Genomic DNA, 24,120 nt, shown 5'->3' with positions numbered 1-24,120 from the left:
AATGTAGGATAACCTTTTCAAATGTAGGACACATTTTTTTTTATAAAAATGGAGGACACGTGAAAAATTTTGGTGCTTTTTAAAAAATGTTAATATAAATGCATGTTTCTTAGGCATGATCAAAATGGAGGACATTTGGGCATTATTTCTAGACAGATGGCAGAAATGTACTTCCCTTTCTGGCCAAACACCCCCAACCTGCATTCCAAAACACACACAACAGCACATTTAGGCATTTCACATGGCTTTACTTAACATGGCCTCTTGCATCAGAGGCTTATTCCATAACCAAACCCCTTGGGTTTAACACTTAGCATGGTTTAACATGTCAAGGTGGTTTCACAGTTTTTGCACCAAGTGTACTTCTCAGAAGTGTGTACTTGGTCAAGGGACTTTGGTTTTTCTTCACTGCACATGAGTTTGTAAAAATCACAGCAATTTACATTGGTCTTGCCTCAGAGGCTTGCTGATATCAATATCACCATTAAAGAACCAAAAACACACAGAAAAGGCACTTTGGAAAGTCACACTCTCTCGGCTTCAGAAACAGTGCGTGCATGCCTCTGAAGCTGACTCATATCATCATCATAATCATCATCATCATCATCATCCTCCTATCACTGTCAAAACAAGGGAGACTTGTTAGCATTAAAACACACTTTGGAAGGTAACATTCTCTCGGTTTCTGAAACAGTGCCTGCATGCCTCTCAAGCTGACTCATATCATCATCATCCCCACCACACTATCATTGTCAAAACAAGGGAGACTTGTTAGCATTAAAAGCACCCCCCCCCCCAAAAAAAAGAAAAACACCTTGAGGCCTCTGGCCACCCACTCACTCACTCACTCACCTCCTCCTCCTTTTCCTCCTCCTCCTTCTACCCGTCTTCCTCCTCCTCCTCCTCCTCCTCCTCCTCCTCCTCCTTCTACCCCTCCTCCTTCTTCTCCTCCACCTCCTCCTCCTCCTCCTCCTCCTTCTCCTCCCCCCTCCTCCTTCTCCCCCTCCTCCATTCACCGCGCGGCCTGGGGTGGAGGAGGAGGAGGTGGGTGGCGCGGTCGTGCACAGGAGGCGGGGAGGGTAGCGCGGCCATGTGCAGGAGGCGCACCGCCTCTACCTTTGCCTCCTCCACGCGGCCACATGGCCTGGGGCGGAGGGGGTGGAGGAGGAGGTGGGTGGTGTGGGGAGGCGGGAGAACGTGACGTGCCCACGCACAGGAGGTGCCGCCTCTGCCTCTTCCATGTGGCCACGCGGCCTGGGGCAGAGGGGGTGGAGGAGGAGGTGGGTGGCGCGGACATGCGGGGAGGCGGGGGAAGGTGGCGCGGACGTGCGGGGAGGTGCCGCCTCTACCTTCACCTCCTCCGCCCCAGGCCTCGCTGCCCTCCTCTTCCTCTGCGCAGCCATGTGTGGTGGAGGAGGAGGAGGGCAGCGAGGCCCCGCGGGCCGCGGCAACCCGGCTGCAACTGGGGTTGTCCCGGTTTTTGGTGGCACCCGGGACGGGAGGGGGACGGTGCCGCCAAAACCAGGAAAATCCCGGTTGCAGCCGGGTTATGGCAACCCTATATGTGGATAAACCTAATGAAAAAACTCAGACTCTCATACTTCTCTCTCCCCTTTCATTCTGCATACCCATGGATTTGAGCGCTTGAATTATCTATTTTGTACACATTGGTTGGCCGATAAACATCTCACTGTTTTGCGGGATTTGAATTTTGTTGTACCCATGGAAGGAGTTTGGTAGAGTTTAGTTTCACTTTTGCAGAATGCTGGCATACTGCTATATTCTAACTAAGGTGGTGCTGTGTGCCTTCATGTCATTTCCAACTTTATGGCAACCCTTGTGTGTTGTGCCTTTAGATCATAAGAATGAGGGCAGAGAACTGTCTAATGACAAATTTGTAAGCCACTCTGAGAGCATTTCTAAAGAGTGGGGTATAAATCACAGGTTCTTTTGGAGGGCAAGATTTGTTCAGAGAGGGTTTGTTTTTGCCTTCCTCTGAGGCTAATAAAATATGACTTGCCCAAGTTCACCTAGTGGGTTTCATGGCCAAATGAAGATTCAAATCCTAGTCTCCAGAGTTATAGACCAGCATTCAAACCACTACATCATACTGGCTCTCTGTAACCAAGTTGAAAACCAATACAAAGTTTATTTTAAAAATAAACCAGATTTTGAACCCATGGTTTGACTTATTTAATCACTGATTAGAGGTCATTTTAAATCCAGGATCCCTGGTTTAATTGTTAACGCTAAACCAAATTCTATATAAGTAATACTAGACTCTGCAGAAATCCTCCCCCAGCCAAGTGGGAAAAAGAGACAGCATAAGGAGACTGGTGTTTCACTTGAGTGTATCCAGGCTCCTTCTGCGCATTGGAAATCCAGGGTTAGAGTTATGTTCACAGAAGCTCAATTATCTAAAACCTTCCACATGAAAAGATTTGAATATGCCTATGCAGGGACGTAGCTGGGGGGGGGGGGTTCTTGGGGTCCGGACCCCCCCTTCCATTAGAAAAATGAATGCTGTGTGCTGCTGCGCTGCCACACTCAAGCCCCATTATAATGGTGGCACTTAGTCTGGACCCCCCCCCCCCGTCCCAAAATCCTAGCTACATCCCTGGCCTATGATTTGAAAACTCTCATTTGCCCCACCTCTAGAACAATTTAATACTGGCATTCAAAGCTTGCTACAAGAGGAAAGTCTTAGAATGCTTCTGATGGGCTTTTATTTCTTTTACTTTATTATTTTGCTCTATAGTTCACTACACCTGAAATGTTCAGGATTGGTAACAGTTTTCAGTTCATAGCCATCATACTTGAAATGTCTTGATGAGTTGATTTTAAGATCAGCGACAGATTTCAAAAAGAATTATACAGTTCCCCCCACCCCCCACCGCTGTATGTAAAAAGCAACATCTTACACTCTGAGCAATGATTAAACAAATTTTCAGAGGGGCAGCTGTATTAGTATTTTACAAAAAGAACAAATAGTATTGGCACCTGAAAGATTAATGCTGCATTAAAATTGTTATGTGCCACGAGACTCTTCATGAAGATTAAGCAAGACTGCATAACCCAGAAGGCCAAGGTCAGGGCAGAGGTGCCCTCTTGTCCTTTGTTCGAGACAGCTGTGTGTTTTGGCCCAGCCCTGCTGAAGATTACTGAGACAGAGATGAGTTTGATCTCCTTCTCCATTTCAGGAGAAGGCTCTCACACCAAATGTTCAGAGTAGCAAAGGCATGCCAAGAAGCACACCCATGGACTGCATTTGGTCCACATTTTATAAATGTACTGCATTGACACAGATATTGTTATAAAGTCCAAATGTCAACATGTATGCTGTCTGCATCACTGAGACACCATGAGCTTGAATCTTCTCTCGACTTTGTTGAGATTCTGGTGAAATGAGTTAAATGTGCACAGGTACCAATGAAAAAACAATCTAATTCATCTTGATCTAGGTTTATGAACTCCCACCACTGATTAATTCTTATTTTGAGTAGGAACCCAGAAATCTCAATAAACAAAGGTCTGGGCCAGAAATCCAGAGGCAAAGCCCTTAATTGGGGAAAGGAAGGTCCTTCCATTTCTCATCACCCTTTTCACTATAAATGAAAGCAGTCTAGTGTTAGGCTAAGTGGTCAGGCAGCAGATGTAGGCCAGCTATTCTGCAACTAGCAGGAGAAGAACAATGCAAAGTAAGCAAATATATGCAATATATATGATTCATACAGAATATCACAAGATTCAGCTTTTTTGGATGCAAATTTCTGAAGGTTTTTTCTTTTAAAGCAATCCTGGACACCCTAAACAACGGCTGGGATAAGACCTCATGCCATCTTTGTATTTTTCTAATTAATTTTAACAGGATGCTTCCTCTAATTTTCAGGATACAGCAGTTCAGATATTTAAATAAAATAAATAATAAGGCACCATGTGGTTGGGGTTGTTACTGAATACACATTATTGTATGGAATTAACCTTTATATGAATTTTGTTTGGGCACATTTGAGAGTAGCTGCCATTAATGGTTAAGTAGCTGAAAGATGGTATGAATGTGGGCAAATACCAAGATGAGCATAGGTACCTGTCTCAAAACAGAAATGCCCTCTAGTGGATTCAATAGGCAGTACTCAATTGTCCATCCTCTCAAGTTTCCAATGAGATCTCCTCCCACCCCAAAAAGGAAGCTAGCTGATGGTATCTCTCCTTGGGAAAGAACCTGATGGACCTATGAAATCCTAGCACTTTCCTCTAAGAAAAGGGAGAGTTTGATCTCTTTCCCTTTACCAAAGGCTTCTGAAATACGGTGGGCCTTCAACACCAAATGCACTTGAATGAATGGAGACACTTTTCTCCTACCAAAGGAAGGATGCAGACTTCATAATCTTACATGAGACTTTCAATGAATCCCACTCTCCAACTAGCCACATTCTCCAAATCTAAAATTAGAGGGTGAGACAGATGGTACTGTGTGTATCCGATTAAACCAGAAGCCTTCTATCTCTCCCACTTCCAAAAACCTTTGAGGAAAAGCTTTAGATATTTAACACTATATAAAAATTAAAGTGGTATTATTCCACACTGCAGCTAAAAAATGGCTCTCAAAGAATAATGAGAGAGAATTAACTACTATGAAATTGCATGTTGTCTATTATTTTAAGGCACATCAGTTATTCTGGGGCAAAGAATATGGTGGATATAACTTCTCACTCCCCTTTCTTCTGAACTAAACTGGAAACTATTAACACCAAGTTACTCAGAGATGGAAATTATATTTTTTTGACTACAACAACCAGAAGCCCCAGCCAATATGGCCATACTTTCTGGAGATTGTCATAAAAATAATATTTCCAAGGTCTAAGTTACCTGTGCACCATCTCCAGCTCGCCAGCTATTTCTTCTTCTTAGTCTGCACCTATCTCCTTGATGAATTTCACACACAACACAGAACACAGCACTTCCTGTCCAGGAATAACTCAATAAGCCAAGTTGAGCCTGACTAAAGCAAAAGGCTGGGAAGGTCAGAAAAGTTACCTAGTCCCACATTTTGCCCAAAGCAAGGGCCATCCACCCAGCTACCTCCCAAGTCTCCATTTTTTGTGCTCTCAGAGGTATACAGTCAGCCCTCTGTATCCACTGATTTTTTATCCATGGATTCAAGAATCCATGGTTTGAAAATATTTTTAAAATATATAAATTCCCAAAAGCAAACCTTAATTTTGCCATTTTATATAAGGGACACAGTTTTACTACACCATTGTATTTAATGAGACTTGAGCATCTATGGATTTTGTTATTGATGGGAGGAGGGTCCTGGAACCGAATCCCAGTAGATACCAAGGGCCCACTATATTATAAACAAAGCTAGTGAATCTTTGCACTGAGCATGTGCTCACATAGGACAAACAGTTCCTCTCAATTCCTCACAACAACACCAAGCAACATGCAGCAAAAGAAAAGTATGCGAGGAAGGAGAAGACCCAAACAAGTACACCAATATTTAAAAATCCCTGCAGACTTTAACCAATCTGATTAGGATCCTATGAGTTCCTCTGCGGAGGCAAGGCAGCAATAGTGCAAGAAGAGAAGATATCAGGGATGCTGCGGCCATGAAGGAAGGATAAAGTTTGTTATAGGAGCTCACAGGAATAGATAGATATTGGGTCTGAGGGCCCTGTTTCTAATTGCCTAGTTCAAAAAGGGGTAGGTGTCCTTAGATCTAAAGGTGTTCTGAGTGGCTTTCAAGCTGCCCATGCCAAAGGAAAGATAATTTTCTAAGCAGCTCCAAGTACACTTTAGCTCTGAGGATACCCCTCTTAGAAGCCAGGGATTAAAAATGGGCCACTCAGAGATAGTAGTCAGTCCTTCCAACAAGTTCTATATCTGTTGTTGCCCTTGCCCCACTCCCCTTCCAACACGAACAGAGAGAAAGCTAGCAGGATCCCAGCCCTCTGACTGTACAGCATGGTGGAAAATTATTTTCCATTTACAAATGTAGTGATGAACCAGGCAGAGAAAGAACAAATTCCCACCAAATGAGAAGGATCTGTCCAAAAGGGAAAAACAGTAAACAACATCCCAGCTATCATGTACTGCAGGAGTGAACACCTGTGAAAGGCTAGGGGGTCACATTAGCCCCCTAGGAGTCCTTGGAGGGGTGCATATGCACTCTCTCTCTCTCTCTCCCTCCCCCCCTCTCACACACACACACATACACACATGAAATTTAAATATCCAAACACCTCTAAGGGGTATGGGGACACTTCTACTATGTTTTAGGTTTCAAACCATGCATCTCTTAAGCTTAAATTGGCATAGTGGTTTGAGCATTGGACTATGAAGATTTTCACACCAGTGCTTACTGTGGGTTAAGCGCTGATAAAACATTCCCCAAGTGCAAAGATGCGAAAGCTGATCGCTCGTGTGAAACGTCAGTGAAGCATCCCCTCGCCTCTACCGTCCTTGAATCATTCGTGGAGCAGCCATTTTCTATTAACACAAAGTTCCCGTTAATAGGAAATGGCTGCTCTGTGAACAATTCAAGGATGATAATGGCGAGGGAACACTTCACCGACATTTCAGAAGCACGACCAGCTTTCACACCCTCATGCTTCAGTAACGTTTTACCAGCACTTAACCCACAGTAAGCACTGGTGTGAAAATCTTCTATGACTCTGGAGAGCGGGGTTTGAATCCCTGCTCTGCCATGGAAATCCAGCTGGTGACCTTGGCCAAATTACACTTTCTCAGCCTCAGAGGCAAACCCCCTCTCAAGAAACGTCCCAAGAAACCCTGTGAAAGCCCTGTGCCTTGGAAGTCGCCATAAATCAGAAATGACTTGAACTCATACACACAGTCAGAAAGAAATGCACCCATAACTCCTAGTGGACATTTTGGAGCATTCTAGAACAAGATAAATATTTTTGCCATACACACACACACACACACACACACACGAATTACCCAGGGGGAGGCCCACAAAATGCCCTGGGGGGGGGGTCATATGTACCCCCGAAGTTCCACTTTGCTCACCCTTGCCTTGATGTATGCAGTACTGAAAGATTCCCAAGTTCACTCATGTGAGGCAAGTGGTTTTTGAAACCACTTTAAAAAAGTTTCCTCAGAAAGCACACAGAAAAGTGCTCTAATTTTATAAAACATCCTTGTATGTGACAAATGAGTAAGTGTGTAAAACAAGTTATTACTATAGACTGAAAGTAAAGGTACAGGAGTAGAAACATAAAGAAATGCCAAAATCAAAGACACAATGAAGAGATCAGACTTTTTCTCTTGCTTTTAACTTCACTTAACCAACTATGGAACAAAATTACACAGGGGATGCATCTGAGGCATGTTGAGTTTCTGTATGGAACAACGGACAAAAGAAAAACAGCAGAAAGGAACAGAAAATATAAAAAGAAAGATAAGAGCAACTGGAGAAAGAGCTGAAGAAAAGATGTTGTGTCAAATAAGAAACCATGGACACACTGAGTGTGATTTTAGCGAAAAGGCAGGAAATGAATTTAATAATTAAATAAACCATTTGCTTGCTTGTTTGTTTGTATACTTGCTTTTTTTCTGACCTATCCAAGATTTCAAACACTGACAGAATTGTCATGATTTTTTCTTTTGAAAGTAAAACTTTTCCCTTTACCCCAAATGCAAAGAAGCCTTTCCTAAAGTTGTGACATCTAGAGGATTGCTGTCAGAAAAACAGGAGCTGTGATATGCAGGGGAAGCAGAGAGATCTTGTCAGACTTGGAAAATGGGAAACAAAGGTAATGCCATGAAAGCCTACCCAGCAGCTTATAAATTCTGCAAAAAATTATCATCTGCACTGTGAATACATGTAGTAGGTGAAATTGGCTCTTCGTGTAGCCATGTCAGGTTATTTGGTCATACAGCTCTTAATTTTAGTGTGTGTATTTAGATCAGGGATGGGAAACTCTGGGATGGTGGGCAAACATTAGCCCTCCAGGAGACAATGGAAGGCAACACTCTCTATAGTTAAAACAATTTATTAAAATGCTTCATAATGCCTCTGAACACTCTGGGGGGGGGGGGCATTTTCAGCCTACCAGGCCAGATCAAGACTTTTTTAGCAACAAAAAATGAATAGAAATCACTTCTTGAGGAGCCCTGGTGGTGCAGTGGTTAAATGCCTGTACTGCAGCCACTCACTCAAAACCACAAGGTTGCGAGTTCAAGAGCAGCAAAAGGGCTCAAGCTTGTCTCAGGCTTGCATCCTTCCGAGGTCGCTAAAATGAGTACCCAGATTGTTGGGGGCAAATTAGCTTACAGTTGTAAACCGCTTAGATACTGCTTAGGCAGTATGAAGCGGTATATAAATGAAGCTTGTTTGTTTGTTTCCTGTTTTACTAAATGGCATCTGCTGGGCCTAAAATCACAAAATTGCCTCTATGCTCCAGAGGGCATTTGTGGGCAAACTTTCTTTTAAATAATGTTTTTGTCAAAATCTTTTCTACCCCTGTGGGGGCTGCATATAGCCCACAGGCTAGGCTTACCACACATACTATTTTAACCCTTTTTTTGTTTTTCTAGACTATCCCGTAATTTTAATATAAATGTCCCGTCTTCAAGAAAAATGCTTTGTTACATTGTGAAAATGGTTTGAAGTTCCCTATTTGAAATTGTGGTGGTCAAAAAACAAACAAACAAAAACACAAAACTGTGTCATAGAGTATGAAAAGTTTTATGATAAGTTGTTGAAAGACCGAAATTTGCTGCGTAAGATTACTTCATATGAGAAATATTCCTGGTATGAACATGGTGAAATACTGCCCACCTCTACCTCTACCTAAATTTTTGTATGAGTTCTGTCACTAAACAATAATTGTTAGTGTAATACGTTCATGTAACAAAACTTTTATCGCCTTACTTTTTCATGAATATGGAATATTACATAATCCCATCCCATTTTTGCCATCCCAATGTCCTGTTTTTATATCAAGGAAATATGGTCAGCCTACCACAGGCTGTATTTTGCTCACTCCATTTAGATAGTGGGTGCACAGCCTGACACTTTGCAGATGATTCTGGGTTATGATTCTTATCATTCCTCAGCACTGGCTATGTTGGAAGGGAGCTTGTGTACTCCTGATTTAAATTTACATCCTGTCCCATCCCCAAAATTCAGAAAGAGAAAGAACTAGTATGTTATCAGCACTGCAGAAATAATCTGCACTGCAGAAATTTTTAGAAAAGTGTTTAATAATAATTTCTGCTGTGAAATTCAAAATATTTTCTGATTAAGTACTGGCAACAATAGTACTTTTATTTAGAAATGTACAGTGCTTTGCAATTTGTATGTAACAAAATTGTATTTGAGTTTAAGGTTCTTCAACAGGTAGAGGATACTGAGGGAACTTCTGTATCCTGACTGACTGTCTTTTTGTGTAATTGTTACTCTAGGTCTAAACTGCACTGCAGAAATAATGCAGTTTGACACTGCTTTAACTTCCATAGTCTTTTATGACACCAGAGCTCTCTGACAGGGAGGGAAGGCTAAATATCTCACAAAGCTACAAGTCCCAGAATCCCATAGCATTGAGCCATGACAGTTAAAGTGGTCTCAAACTGCATTATTTCTGCAGTGCAGTTTCGACCTAGGGTAACGATTACACAAAAGCATCCTCTACCTATTGAAGATCCTTAAACTCAAACACAATTTTACAACATACAAATTGCAAAGCACTGTACATTTCTAAATAAATGTACATGTTTCCAGTACTTAATCAGAAAATATTTTGACTTACATAACAGAAGTGGTGTATTTTATTTCTGAAAGAAATAAAATGCTTCCTCCCCTCCATAAATCACTAAATTACTACAGTAATTTATTCCTTTTTTTTTTTTAACCTAAAGAGAGCTTTGTTTCTTTTCTTGACCCTTGCAGTGCATGCTGTGACAGTGAAGGCTCATGATGTGATTGTCCACAAGGCAACTGGCCCATAACATAGCTTTCCAAGGGCTGCTTCACTCAAATTCCCCTTACCTTGTGTGGCTGAAGTGACAAGGACGGTGGTGATGCAGAGACTCCAGAGGGCATGGATGAGCCGGGCCATGCTGCACGTGATGCTGGAACTGTCAGCAACTGGGAGCCACTCTGGTCATCCCAGAGTGTGGGAAGCAATAGCTGGCCTGGTGGAGAAAAGAAAAATCTTGAGTCCAGTTAAGACCACCACAATGCTGAGCTAAGTTTTGCCCTCCACCCTTATTTTGCCCCCAGAAAATATTATATTCTCTTTCCTTATGGCACCCTCCAGATTGACACATCCTTATGTGTCAAAGGCTTGCAAGGAACTATACTCCTTTCTATCTCTTTGTTTGCTTGTTAATAGCACACTTTTCTTCCAATGAGCTCCATGTGGTATACATACTGTACAGTATATACTCATGTATAAGTCTAGAAATTTATGTCAAAAAAATTATCCTGAATCAACTTATCCATGGGTCAATGTAGGTACTATACTTTACCTCTTATTTAAAAAAGGAACCATCACATGGTGAAAGGTGAGAGCATAATCTGTCCTGGAAGCATTGACTCTACTCTCTCATCTATCCAGCCTTTAGTGTGAGCACAGTTACGCCTGCTGGAATTTTGTAAATTCTTTGGCATTATTTTCCTTTGCTTCATCCTTTAGGTTCTGTGTTACATGTCTCTAGATTTTACCCTCTACTTATTCACAGGTCATATAAAAATCCATAATTTTGGCCCCAAAACCTGCCTTTGACTTATGAATGAGGTTGATTTATACAGTAGGTCTCCTCCTTCTGACTTAATCCTGTGAAGTAGATCAGGCTGATAGAGAGTGACTGGCCAAAGCTCACATAATGAATTTCATGGCTCAGGAGAGTAGAACCTGGATTTCCGAAGTCTTGGACCAATATGCCAAGTGAGCTATACCTCCCCCCTCCTTCTCTAGAAGGAACAGTTTGAACTTGACTGGTACTGGAGTTATTACTTCCGGGGATAAATCACCCAGAAGCAGAGCTGATTTTAATTAGAACATATTATATCATACTGGGGTGGACAAAATTCAATCATGCACCTGCTAAGCAACAAAAAGGGGAAGAAACAGAAGCTAAAACCCAAAAGGATGCATACTTCTGTTTAGTTTATCTCTTCCACACAAACATACACATATGCTGGATGCTTTTTAAACACACACATATGTTCAAGCAGATTCTAGGTATGTCTACCTGCTTACTAAGAGACATCTTGTTTCTTTCGCTTGTCTCCAGACTTGCAAAACATCAAATCACATTACATATGTCAACTCCACTGCTTTTTAAAACATTCCACCTAAATAACTTTAGTGGTTCATCACCATCAATGTACATATGTACGCCTTTCAACTCCAAGCAGTCTTGGATGAAGCTGATTATCTGGATCCATTTCAAACTGGCTTCAGAGCTGGACACAGAGTCGAGACTGCCATGGTCACCTTAGTCAATGATCTCCGTCTGGGCATCGACAGGGGAAGTGTAACCCTGTTGGTGCTCTTGGACATCTCTGCGGCCTTCGATACCATCGACCATGATATCCTTCTGGAACGCCTGAGAGAGTTGGGTATCGGGGGCACTGCGCTCCAGTGGTTCCGATCCGACCTCTCAGGAAGGTTCCAGATGGTGAGGCTGGGGGACAGCTGCTCTCGGAAAAGAGAGCTTACATCTGGTGTCCCTCAAGGCACCATTCTGTCCCCCATGCTGTTTAACATTTACATGAAGCCGCTGGGAGAGATCATCCAGAACCATGGAGCATGGTGTTATCAATACACTGATGACACCCAGATCCATCTCTCCATGGGTCCAACTGATACAGTGACTAAGGATGGCACCTCCCCTCTGGATGCCGGCCTGAGGTCAGTAATGGGCTGAATGAGGGAAAACAAACTCAAGCTGAATCCAGAGAAAACAGAGGTACTCGTGATAGGTACCCCAAGTCCAGACAGGGAAAATTGTCATCCTATCCTTGACAGGGTCACATTCCCCCTAAAGGATAAAGTCAGCAGTTTGGGAGTACTCCCGGACTCATCCCTGGAGTTATCATCTCAAGTAGATGCGATGGCCAGGAGTGCTTGGTACCAGCTTCGGCTGATAAGCCAACTGCATTCCTGTCTGGACCGAAAGGACCTTGAAACAGTAGTACACGCACTGGTAACCTCTTGCTTGGATTTCTGTAATGCGCTCTACATGGGGCTACCTTTGTACCAGGTTCGGAAGCTTCAACTGGTCCAAAATGCTGCAGCCAGATTGGTCGTGGGAACTTCAAGATCCGACCATATAACACCTGTGCTAAGATCTCTCCACTGGCTGCCAATTAGCTTCTGGGCGCAATACAAAGTGTTGGTTATTACCTATAAAGCCCTATATGGCTTGGGCCCAAGTTACTTGAAGGAACGCCTCTCCCTACATAATCCGCCCCGCACTCTCAGAACAACGGGGAAATATTTACTCGAACACCCGAGAGTGAGACTGACATCAACTCACCAGAGAGCCTACACGGCAATAGCTCCATCCCATTGGAATGCACTCCCGGAAGAGATCAGACTCAGTCTCACATTGGAAGCCTTTAAAAAGGCATTGAAAATCCATCTTTTTCAGTTAGCATATCCTTCCAACTCTATATAGAGATATAACACCCCAATAAGACCAGGATGCCTAGCCAAAACTGATAGCGTGACTGTTTGATATATTGTTTTTAAGGATTTTAATCTGTATGAAATTTTTGATGTATTGTATTGCATTGTATTGTAATATGTTATAGCTATGATATGTGAAGCACTTTGATCTGGAGGAAAGGCAGTATACAAATAAAAGTTTTATTTATTTATTTATTATATGTAGATTTCTTTAAAAAATAAATAATCTAAATGCTTCCCACCCCCTGCTCCTCAAATGCCAGGAAATTACAAATTTACCACCAAGAGCTGATATTAGCTCATGACGAGCTTCTGAGTTCTTGTGACCAAGAAACTATAGTGAGATGTCCTTAATCTCTGGCTGATTCAACTGCTATGGGCTCTCAAATATTCCACCACAATTTCTCCCCTTCACATAAGAACATACATACGTTTAATTTTTCCTCACCATCCTATCTGCTGACAAATATCTTCATGTCAGACATGGAACCACTGTACACTGTAGGTGATTCTGGGTACATTCCAGAGCACAAATCCAGTTTCACACAGGACCACCTGGTCCTGTCTAATGAACCCACTGCCATGCCCCTCAAACTGAGAATGTATCCAAGCTGGAGTGCATAGTTGTCCAGAATGTGGAAGCTGGTTCATCACAAATTATCTTCTTAATGATGAACTGCTAACCAAGCTCTTGAGAACCTCAGTGTCAAACACTGCTAAAGTGCCTTTCAGTTGTGCATCTCCCATGAGCTTTTTTTAAAAACAGGTGCAGCCCACAGAAGAAAAGTAAAATAGTCCCTCAAAGAACTATACTCAAATATTACAAAACTCACATTTAACACTGACAGTGCTAATGATCAAATGGGGTTGCAAATGGGTTTTTTGTTTGTTTATTTGTTTGGTTTGTTTTGGAACACAGCACTTTTTACTTTAGCAGAAACAAATAAGCAGGAATTCAAACGAAGCAAAGCTTTTCATGTAACAAATATGAAACAACAGGAATAGCTCTACCTGATAAATGTTGTTGAAGGCACTGGAATCCTGTTAGAAAAAGAGATGGTGATCTCATGACTGAACAACTAATACTTTGTCAGTATTAGATATGTACAATGTTCTGTTCACCATCTGACAAGAGTACAGGAATTTAAAAACAAAACAGAAAGTAGGGGTAAACAAGGAGCCCACAGAAGTTATAGAAAATGCTTAAACTAAGTCAGCCTTTGCCAAGCTTTTGTTCTCCAGCAGTGTTGGATTTCAACTCCTACCACACCAACAAAGGCCACACTAGCTAGAGATGGGATTTGTAGTCCCAACACAGGTGGTGGGTGGCAGTTTACAGAAGATTCGACTAAGCAGCTGTCAGTTGCTAGGAATTTTTACAAGGCTGAACTGCCAATTCTATGTTTGTAGAACAGAACTGGAAAATCATTCATGGGGAGGGCCAGAATACAAGATTTCTATTCTATGTGTGCAAGATACTCTTTTCTCTCTCCATTTCCCCATCTTCATCCCTGCTATGAGCACCATGTTAGGCCCCAGAGTGCTACACACCCATGGTGAGGTACACGTCTCTCCTTCCCCACACAACCACCTTTTAATTTCAACAGTTGGAGTCTACACATACACACCACAGCATGATGGGAACCATTTCCACTTTATGTTCTCTCAATTGTACAAAGGAAATAGAAATTCTCATTTACCCACTGACTGGAAAAGACCATTTAGATATGAGAAAGGGGGTAGCTCAGATCTAACTGGTGGTTGCAGAAGCTGCTGTCTCTGCCTCCTCCTCCTTGATGGAAAACAAATGATATAATCAATATACAGTCAACCCTCCTAACACCTCAAATATCTGCAAAGGAGCAACCTTCACTATTTCCAATGGTGCGCATGCGCAGGGGTGCACCCCATTCAAGCCTATGAGGCTTAAATATGCACAAGACTCCTTTTTTGTGTGGGAGATCCAGAACAGATCCCCTGGGAAAACGGAGGGCCAACTATAAAAACAGTAGCTCCTTCTCAATGTTGGATGCTTATAATGTATTTTTAGTTGTATTTGAAAATGTAATGTAGAACATTCAACTAGTATCTCAGATGCTGAGACATCCAAGCCACTTGAAGAAGCATTCTAACATAACTCTTCTATGGCCAGGTCAAAGGGATAGTCTAGACTAGAGCAGGGGTAGGCAACCTGTGGCCCGTGGGCCGGATGCAGCCCGGCGAGGCCTTGGGACCGGCCCCAGCCCGGTCCTGCCACCGATTGCTGCCGGGGCCTTTGGCGTCTCGCGCGAGGGGCATGGTGGGGCAGTTGTCTATAGAAGCCTCAGAAACATGCATTTATCTTAACATTTTTTAAAAAATCAGCAAAATTTTTCGCGTTTCCTCCATTTTTTATTTAAAAAGTGCCCTCCATTTGAAAATTTTGTCCTACATTTGTCCTGGTTTATTTATTTATTTGATTTTAAAAAAAAATTTAAATTATTTATTTTTTGGCTTCGGCCCCCAGTTGTCTGAGGGACAGCAACCCGGCCCCCGGCTCAAAAGGGTTGCCTACCCCTGGTCTAGAGTGTCAGAGCACTATCTGAACAGCAGCATCATAGTTATTTCAAAGCAACACTTTCAGTGAAATTTGTTAAGATAACCAGGATAGAACAACAACAAAAATGATTTATTATAGTAAGTTGTTAAGAGATCTTGTAGCACCTTTGAGACTAACTGAAAGAAAGAAGCTGGGAGCATGAGTTTTCGTAGACTTGAGTCTACTTCCTCAGATGCACTCAATTCTACGAAAGCTTATGCTACCAACTTCTCTCTTTCAGTTAGTCTCAAAGGTGCTACAAGATCATTTTACACACTGATTTTCCAGACTAACATGACTGTGTCTTTGAATTCTACAACTATGGTAAATTCTGTTAGAGTACAAAGCACGCAAAACTTACCCACAGCAGGGACTGGCAATGGAAATTCCCAGAGAGGAGTAACCATGCTTAACATGACTGATATATTTTTATTTACCTATTTTTTCACATATAGGTTGCCAGAGTGAAAACTGGGGAGGATTCCTGTTTCTTAAATAGTTCTGTTGAAGAAGGAGTTTTAGCAGGTGTTGCTTATAACCTACTTGACAAGCAAAACCTGCTGAAATTCCTGCCCCTGCACAATATAAAGGGTAGAGGAGCCATCCCCAATTTTCAATCAGGCAGTCCTACTCACAGAACCCAATCCTTCACCATCCCAGTTCTCACTGGGCAGATGGTTTGCCTTATCTGGAATATCACACTTGTTTACTTCCCTGGACATGTGTACTGGTTTTTTCCTCCTTGTGAATTTTAATACACTCCAAATCTTTTCCATCCATCAGGGTCACGAAAGATTGTGACAGAGCTCCATCAGACATAACTGTGACAGAGTCTGGTAGTAAATACTTACAAATAAATAGTTACCTGATATTATTTCTTTCCTCAATACTACTGTAATTAAGGTGTCATTATATTACACTGAATTACAACTGCAATGTAATAAGAGAATGTCAATCTTTTTATAGCATAACTGTAACCTTTTAGTTACTTTTATAGTTATGGGGAGCCTCACTAAATGCAGGAGAAGAATAGTTCACATATATTGATTTGTGCTCTGCCTCAAGTTGCTGCCTTGTGCCATGCTGTGAGTACCAAAGGTAGATGGGGAAAGTGTGTGCCACATGCTTTCTAGCAATCATACATTTATTTATTTATTTATTTTGGGAATAGCAATTTGGTTATTTTTGAGAAAAATAACTATTGGGCCCTCTTTGAACTATAAGAGCTAATTGAGTAACCTCAAGCTCTGGATTTTAGAGTATTCTGAAAGAAAATAGACCCCATAAAAAACTATAAATGTTTGGCATGCTCATCTTTGAATAGCATTTTCTGGTTTGGAACATAATGCCCACAGAAATCACAGAACACTCTTAAACTAGCTCAGCATTTGGCATACAGTATATTTGGAACCATGCAGTATAGATTCCTTCTAGTTTGTAGGTGCTTGAATCAGTGTTGACTGTTATACGGGCTTGTTGGCAGTGGCACCCTACAACTGTCAGTCTGCAACAATGGAGGGCTTTACAGGTATAAAAACAGCTTCCTGATCTAGTCAACAAAATTTGAATGTGGTAAATTTTAGCAGTAAGTTTAATGACTGAATCTGCGTAGTCTGTGTGGAAATGTCTTGGAAGTATATAGATCACCATTCGCAGAAAACACCAGTCAATGTGTTCAGCTTTTTGTTGGCACTTTTCCTCCTTTGTTTCTTATTGTAGGATTGCTTTCCTATCTTATTTCATTTTGGGGTGAGGGGCAGGAAGGAGGGAGGAAGAAAGAGGATGAGAGATGGACAGTCGGATATCCTTACTTATCTTGAATTAATGGATCTCATTTATGAATCTTATTCAAAACACTAGCCTATGTTTTGTCATTGTTTGCTAATGATGTATCACATTAGATCTTGTATCAGGTTGTCCATTAAGAGAACTCCTTTCATGTCTCTATGGAGTTCTCTTACCTTTCTTTGAAAAATCTTCAGAGAAATTGTGATTCCAAATGGCAAGCACTGAAAACAGAATCTCTCAAAGGGAGTGATAAATGTTGGCAATTTGCCACTGTGGTAATCAAGGGCGTTTCCCAAAAACACTTGAGGAATCCGATTTGGAAAATATTTTGGCTTCTGATACTTTTTGGGAAAAGCTCCTATTAACAGTATACAGTATATCTTTCTTAGACTACAACTTGAAAGGGCTTTTAAAGATTTATGCAAATATGCATTTTCCTTAAACAAGCAGAACTACAGGTAAATACCACAAAACAGGATCAATTATTTTCCTAATTATGCCATGTTAGCTCATCTTTTCCAGATCCATTTTTGCCTTGTGGAGTAAGGAATTGGGAGTTATGCAGAGTATTTGTTCACTCTCTGCTTTTGATCCTAAAACAATGGTGATAGGGTGCCTTTTTCCACGGCAGTTTCTTCTAACTCTTTCTTTTGCAAGAATTTTCATTAGTCCCATGCAGCAACTATTCCATTGCACAATACAATATCCAAATTAGGGTCTCGTATCACATATAAATATATAAACTGGTGCTCTTTGTAGTTTATTTGTATGGTGAAGCACTGGTTGACAATGCAGGATACTTGCTGGGCTGTGAAAAATACCTGATAGTATCCTGGAATTCTTTGTCAGATTCCCCCAAAGTAATTCCAAATCCAGCTGCACAATATCTTTATTAGGAAGAAACAACACAAAAGAGTTTGTAAACTTCAGAGTTCTCCAGAACTCATAATCAGACTAGACAGTACAAGAAAGCAGAGCATATGGGAAAGAAACAGAAAAATCCAGAAATTAGCCCAGATGTTATAACCATGAGATGTGCAATTCAGATTTATTTGTGAAATGGATAATACAAAGTGAATGAATTAGAAAGTGGTAGAAGTTGTAAGGATCAAAGTACGTCCAGGTTTCTGGGACAAGGCAGCATTTTTAAAGCCAACATTTCTAAAAACATAAAGGCAAACTATAATACAGATCTGTCTCTTATCCTGAGCAAAAATATAAAAGAAAACAAACAAACAAGCAAACAAAAAAAAAATAGGGGGTGGCAAAGTCCATGGACACAATGGTACTACATCATCAGTCTGTTCTGAAATTAATGGCTGTCCACACATTGTCCAATTTATTCTCTATGGAGGACCAGTATCTTCACAAAACAAGGACCTAGGAAAAACTTGCTCTCTGCTAGTGTGGTCGCTTCATACATCATCTGGGTGCATATGATACATGGCAGCAAGTCTCCAGTCTTAGAACATCTCCAGCATTGTGTTTGTCTAGTCGAGCATTCCTCCCACCTCCTCCAATTCTGTTCTGAATCTTTCGACATCTTATGCGTGCTGTCTCAAAGCGTGGGCCTTTTTAGTTCAGAGTGGTTTTAGAACAACTGGACTGATTTTTTACTGAACTCTTTTGTCAAGCCAGAAAGAGTGATTTTGCCCTTTCCAAAATGACTGCTGAAACTCAGTAAAGGCTGTTTTTTCCAGATAATTCCCAAATTGTACTAGCACCCTGATCTGAGCTTTGATCAATTTAGATTGCCATTCAATCCTATGGATTTTGTGAAGGATTAAATCCTCTATTTGTTACATTATTTCAAGAAAGCCTTTCCTGTAGAATTTGAAGCACCAATCTACCTCTTTTAAAAAAAATCTATGAATTTGCAACATTCAGGTCCTCAGACAAGGGTTCAAAAATGACTCAACATTCTCCAAGCTTCTGAGCTATTTGACAGAACTGAATGCTCTTATAAACTATATTCCACTTGGAGATGAAACATGTATTAAACATGGCCAAAATGCAGCCAAGGTTGTGTTTATGACCCTCTTCATTAAAGACAAAGGGTTTATAAATTTTACTGGTCTTTTTCCTTACGGCACAAATTAAGGCTCCTCCAGAATGGCCAAAGGCCTCAGGATCTGGTGGGAACTGAAGTTATATTTAGTGGGATTTTAAAACATACTCACAGAATGTTCTTTCTAACCCATTCCTTTTTTGTGGCAATTCCTAGTACTCAGCAACTTTTTATACCTGCTGCAGAGCCCCCCCACCCCCACCCCAAATCCTGAGACTTTCTGACAGAGGCCATGGTATATGTCACATTTGTCTAGCTCTTGTCCTGTTTTTCCCCGCTACATTTTTGGCTGTAACAAACATGACTACAGGGGCACAAAGGGATGTCTTGAACCGCCCCTGCTCAAGATGCATTAGGACCGCAGCAACCACATGCCACATTGCTGAGGGTGCCCTCTGCCGTGGGCCCAAATTTGAGCAGGAGAACAACCCACTCCTTTTTGGGCCACATTTCTGCAGCTTTGGCAAATCTTGGGAGCATTTGTCATCTAATCACCATGCCCCCCCAAGCCATGCGGAAGCCAGCTTTTTTGGCCTGTCTGTTTGGGCTTACATTTCAAATGCGGGTATGACATTCACCATGAAGATTTCCTGCCAAGCTGATCCTGTTGATCTTCCTGACTGCATTTCTGGTTACCAGACTGAATGTCTCCCCACCTTTGGGGCGGTGGGATTGCAGTGCTAAAGTGGCACAGCCTTATATTAATTATATGACTATACAAAATGCTGCTCAAAAATACAAACTAAAAATATAAATAATGTACGCTGGACAGGGGCATTTAGCAATTACCAGACTCAAGTCTATTTTGTCTCCTTATTTTTAGAGTTACGGGTATTATTCTGTGCCTGCGCAGCAATTTCAGATCCTACTGGAATCTCTAGGGAAGACTTTTTGGCTGTATCTCCACCCACCCTCTATATAGGCAGGATGTCTTGCCACCCTTTCTCAGTTCCAAAAGGTCCACCATAAGAGCAGACAAGGAAGAGAGAAGGACACGACAGAGGGGAAGATGGGCAAGATTTGTGTGGATTCACAGATGACCAATTGAAGAACTACAGTTACAGGTAAGCAACCTGTCCTTCTTCTTCGTGGTCTCTGCGAAGTACATAAATGGGTTAGACTGGCAAGCTTCTCCCATTGTGGAGGAGGGAGTGTCCTGGCAATAAACAACTATTAAACCAGAAACAGTGTGAGTGTCATGTCTGGCAAGTGCCAACTAACCTTAGTGCATTCCGGAAAGGCAAACAGCTCTGCCAAAGGCTGCTTCACGTCGGTGTCTGGTATCAAGTCTGTAGTGCTTGATAAAGGTCAGAGGTTGTGACCATACAGCAGCCTTGCAAATGTCCACCAAGGGAATTCCAGAGACGAAGGCTGAAGATGAAGCTACCACCCTGGTGGAATGGGCTTGAATTTGAGCAGGTGGAGTCTTCCCAAAAATCTCATAGGAGAGGAGGATTGTGGAAGTCACCCATTTGAAGAAACATTGAGGTGTGACTGGAAGCCCCATTTTGGAATTGGAATAGCAGACAAAGAGTCTGGGGGAACAACAAGAGGACATCAATGGAGTGGAGCCTGAGCTCGGTGTCGGTGATTGTGTTCGGGGCTAGTGTTGGGAGAATGATGTCTTGACTGAGATGAAAGATAATACATCACAGTCATGTTGTTCATGAGGAGGAGGACGACCTGGTTTCGCAGGGAGGGTTCAAAGGCCTTCAGTGCCTTCTGTATTGCTAACATCTCGAGAGCGTTGATGTGGAGTTGGCGTTCCCTGGGGGACCATCTCCCGTGGACAAAGAGGTTGTCGAAATGGACTCCCCAGCCTGTGTTTCAGACATCGGTGGTCTGTGGTTGTGGAGGCACAAAGGGAATGCCCACCAAGACGTTGTGTGGGTTGAGCCACCAGCGGAGAGAGTGGGCAACAGCCCTTGGAATGGTGATCTATTTCCGTGGATCGCCAAAGGTAGGGTTGAAGACTGAGAGGAGCCATGACAGGAACGGACACATGCAGAGGCAGGCCCACGGCATGACATATGTTGTGGATGCCATATGGCCAAGAGCGACCAGAGTTGTTAGTGCAGTGATGCGCCGGAAAGCAAGGCAGCGACAAATTGCAGACCTGAGGTTGAAGAACCTGTCGTGAGGAAGGTATGCTCTGCAGGTGGTGGAGTCCAAGGTGGCCCCTATGAAGCACATCCACTGGTTTGGGCAGAAGGTGAACTTCTTTCTGTTGATCATGAGTCCCAAGTGGTGAAGGAGAGAGAGTGCTGACTCGAGATGGGAGATGAGCATCTGTCTGGACGGGGGCCACAAACAACAAATCGTTGAGGTAAGGAAAGACAATGATGTTTTGTTGGTATGCAGCTACGACCGCCATGCACTTTGTGAAGACTCTTGGTGCAATGGAAAGTCCAAAAGGCAGTACTCAGTACCAAAAATAGTTGAGGCTGACAGAGAAGGTGAGGAGGTCTCGGGCGGTCCTCTTGGATGCTGATGTGGAAATAAGCATCCCAAAGATCCAAGGTGGTGAACCAGTGTGACTCCTGCAGGAGAGGCAAGATGGAGGCCAAGGTTACCATGCGGAAATGCTTATAGGTAATGAAAGAGTTGAGAAAACGCAAGTCCAGGATGGGACGGAGGCCGCCTATGGCTTTTGAGACAATGAAGTACCTGGAGAAAAGGCAATGTCGGGTCCAGGATGGAGGGACGTGCTCGATGGCCCCTTTTTGAAGCAAAGAGCGCACTTCGTCGAGAAGAGTGTCTGAGGAGGGAGTGGTGAGAATGATGCCCCTTGGGGGAGAGGATTGTAGCTCCAGGGCATAACCCCTACAGACGATGGAAAGCACCCAAGAGTCGGATGTTATGGAGGCCCAAGAATGGTGGAAGTGGGCCATGTGATCCCCAAAGGGAGTTGACAGAACAGAGTGCACTGGGAAGCTTCAGAAGTGGCGCTTGCCTTGTTCTGCATCCTTCCTATGGAAGGGTTGCTTGTATTTTTGTTTTTGCTGGCATTTCCCCTGTTGTTGGGGAGGGAAGCGCTGCTGTTGGTAGTCCGAATACTCGTTGGATCTGCCCTGGTTGGGGGGTCTTTGCCATCTTGAATGGCATTGAGAGAAAGGAGGGCGAGAAGTGGAGGAAGAAGACATACCGTATTTAAGGGCTGTGTTCTTCATTTTGTTTTTGAAGTCCAGCTTCTCATCAGTCCCCTTATGAAACAGTCATGTGGTGTCGAAGGGGAGCTCTTCGATGGCCTGTTTGGCTTGAGGCGTTAGGTCCAAAGACCTTAGCCAGGCGTGGCGCTGGAGGGCCAGGGCACGCAAGAGTTGTCTGGAAGTGCAGTCAGCCGAGTGTCGGGCCACTGAGATCTGGTGCGAGGCCAGTGCATGAGCTTCTGTCCGTTTCTTGTCTTCAGGGAGGTCTTCATACAAGGGAAGAGCTTTTTCCCAAAGCTGCTGTTAGTAGGCAGCCATACACGCTGAGTAGTTCTGGATTTTGAGGTCCAGGACCGCAGAGGCATAGGATTTCCGTGCCATGGTGTCAAGCTTATGACCCTCTTTGTCATTAGGGGTCAAAGCTGTCTTCAGGGCCGAGTGAATCTGCGAGGTTTTCACAATTGCCGAATTCGGGCAAGGATGTTCAAAGAGCCAAATCTCTTCCGAGGGTGTAAAACAGTAGATTGTCAAGTTTCTTGGTGGAAGGTTGGGCCATGGACAAAGTGGGCCAAGAACTCTTTGCAATCCTGGACATCGATGGTAGGAATGCAATAGAGGTCGAAGTTGGGACCTTGTCCCAAACCCTCTCATCAATGGGATCAAGAGGTTGAGAGTCTGCATGGAGGACTTCAATGTTTAGGGCTTTGCCCATCCGGATCATTTGTTCCGAAAAAGAAAAAAATGTCATCTGAAGGAGAGGGGCCCTTGAGAAAGGTGAGAGCCTGTGACTGTTGAGCTGGAGCATAGTCGGAGACGGAGTGGTCTGTGGATTCAGCGGAAGTTGACCTGGTCCTGGTGCAAGCCAAGAGGACCTGAGTGGTTATTGGTACCGGGAACGAGGGGCGCACTTGCAGGGAGACAGCAGAAGCCGACTGTATTGGTCAGACTGGTTCCACTCGGGAAGCCGAGGAAAGGTGAGATCGAAGTGGAATGGACGTGGCAGATGAGCTTGGAGGAGACAAGAGAGGTTCAACAGGTTGAAAGGTTGAAACAAAACAGCCTCTGTGGACTTGAGAAGGATCAGGAGGCAAAAAATAAGTGCCTATGGCTTGATCAAAAACGACATCCCGTCTGGGGGGGGGGTGTTTCAGCAAGGACAGAGGATGCATAATAGTCCTGTTCATCCTCGAAACAAATGACCACCGAAGTCTGGGAGAATTGGTCTGGTATCACCACCTGGGTGAAAAGAGAAGGAACCGGGAGTCGGGACGAGGAGACATCTGAGGTTGAGGCGCTGGTTGGGTGCACAGTACCGAGCCCAGTTCAGTGTCAGCAGGCTGGGGGGAGCATTGGTACAGGACCGGCGGTCGGAGTCGGAGTCCGGACAGGGACGGGACTTCTTTCCGGAGTGATGGGATGAGTCCTTGGACTTGTCCCGAGACTTGTGTTTTTTCTTCTCTGGTTTGGAGTCTGAGGACTTTTTCCTCTTTGGAGAGGATGGGTGGCCAGCCACATCCTGGTCCGTAGACCTCCGTTTTTTCTGGGTTGGTGACCCAGAAACTTCCGAAGATGGTTTGCCCACGGCAGCAGTAGCCTTGGCAGGAACCCTCGGAGGAGACAAAGGGGTAATGCCCTCAGCAGGGACCCCTGAAGCCAGAGATGGGAGCTTGCCCTTGGCAGCCGCAGCCTTGGCAGAGGCTCTAGAGGTGGAGGGAGGCTTCAAGATTTGCACGTACAGCATGGATCTAAGGCATATCTCTCTATTCTTCCTGTCCTGCGGAGTGAAGGTCATGCAGTGAGGGCAGGAAACAGGGACGTGGCCCTCGCCCAGGAGGCACAAGAGTGTCTATCAAGTGCCGGGATATTTGT

The 24,120-nt window shown here is 43.3% G+C and overlaps 1 protein-coding gene across 1 annotated transcript in view; it reads right to left on the bottom strand.

The window, feature by feature from the left end:
* The window catches only part of ADGRL1 (adhesion G protein-coupled receptor L1), a 207,716-nt gene that overhangs the window by 75,235 nt on the left and 108,361 nt on the right, over positions 1-24,120 (bottom strand). The window contains 1 exon segment of the mRNA XM_042453296.1: positions 10,019-10,164. Within this exon segment, the coding sequence (XP_042309230.1) occupies positions 10,019-10,088 (70 nt within the window). The 5' untranslated portion in view covers positions 10,089-10,164.

The sequence above is a fragment of the Sceloporus undulatus genome, chromosome 2 (assembly GCF_019175285.1).
Source record: "Sceloporus undulatus isolate JIND9_A2432 ecotype Alabama chromosome 2, SceUnd_v1.1, whole genome shotgun sequence".
Taxonomy (NCBI): Eukaryota; Metazoa; Chordata; class Lepidosauria; order Squamata; family Phrynosomatidae; genus Sceloporus; species Sceloporus undulatus.
This window is presented reverse-complemented; position numbering and strand designations above follow the sequence as displayed.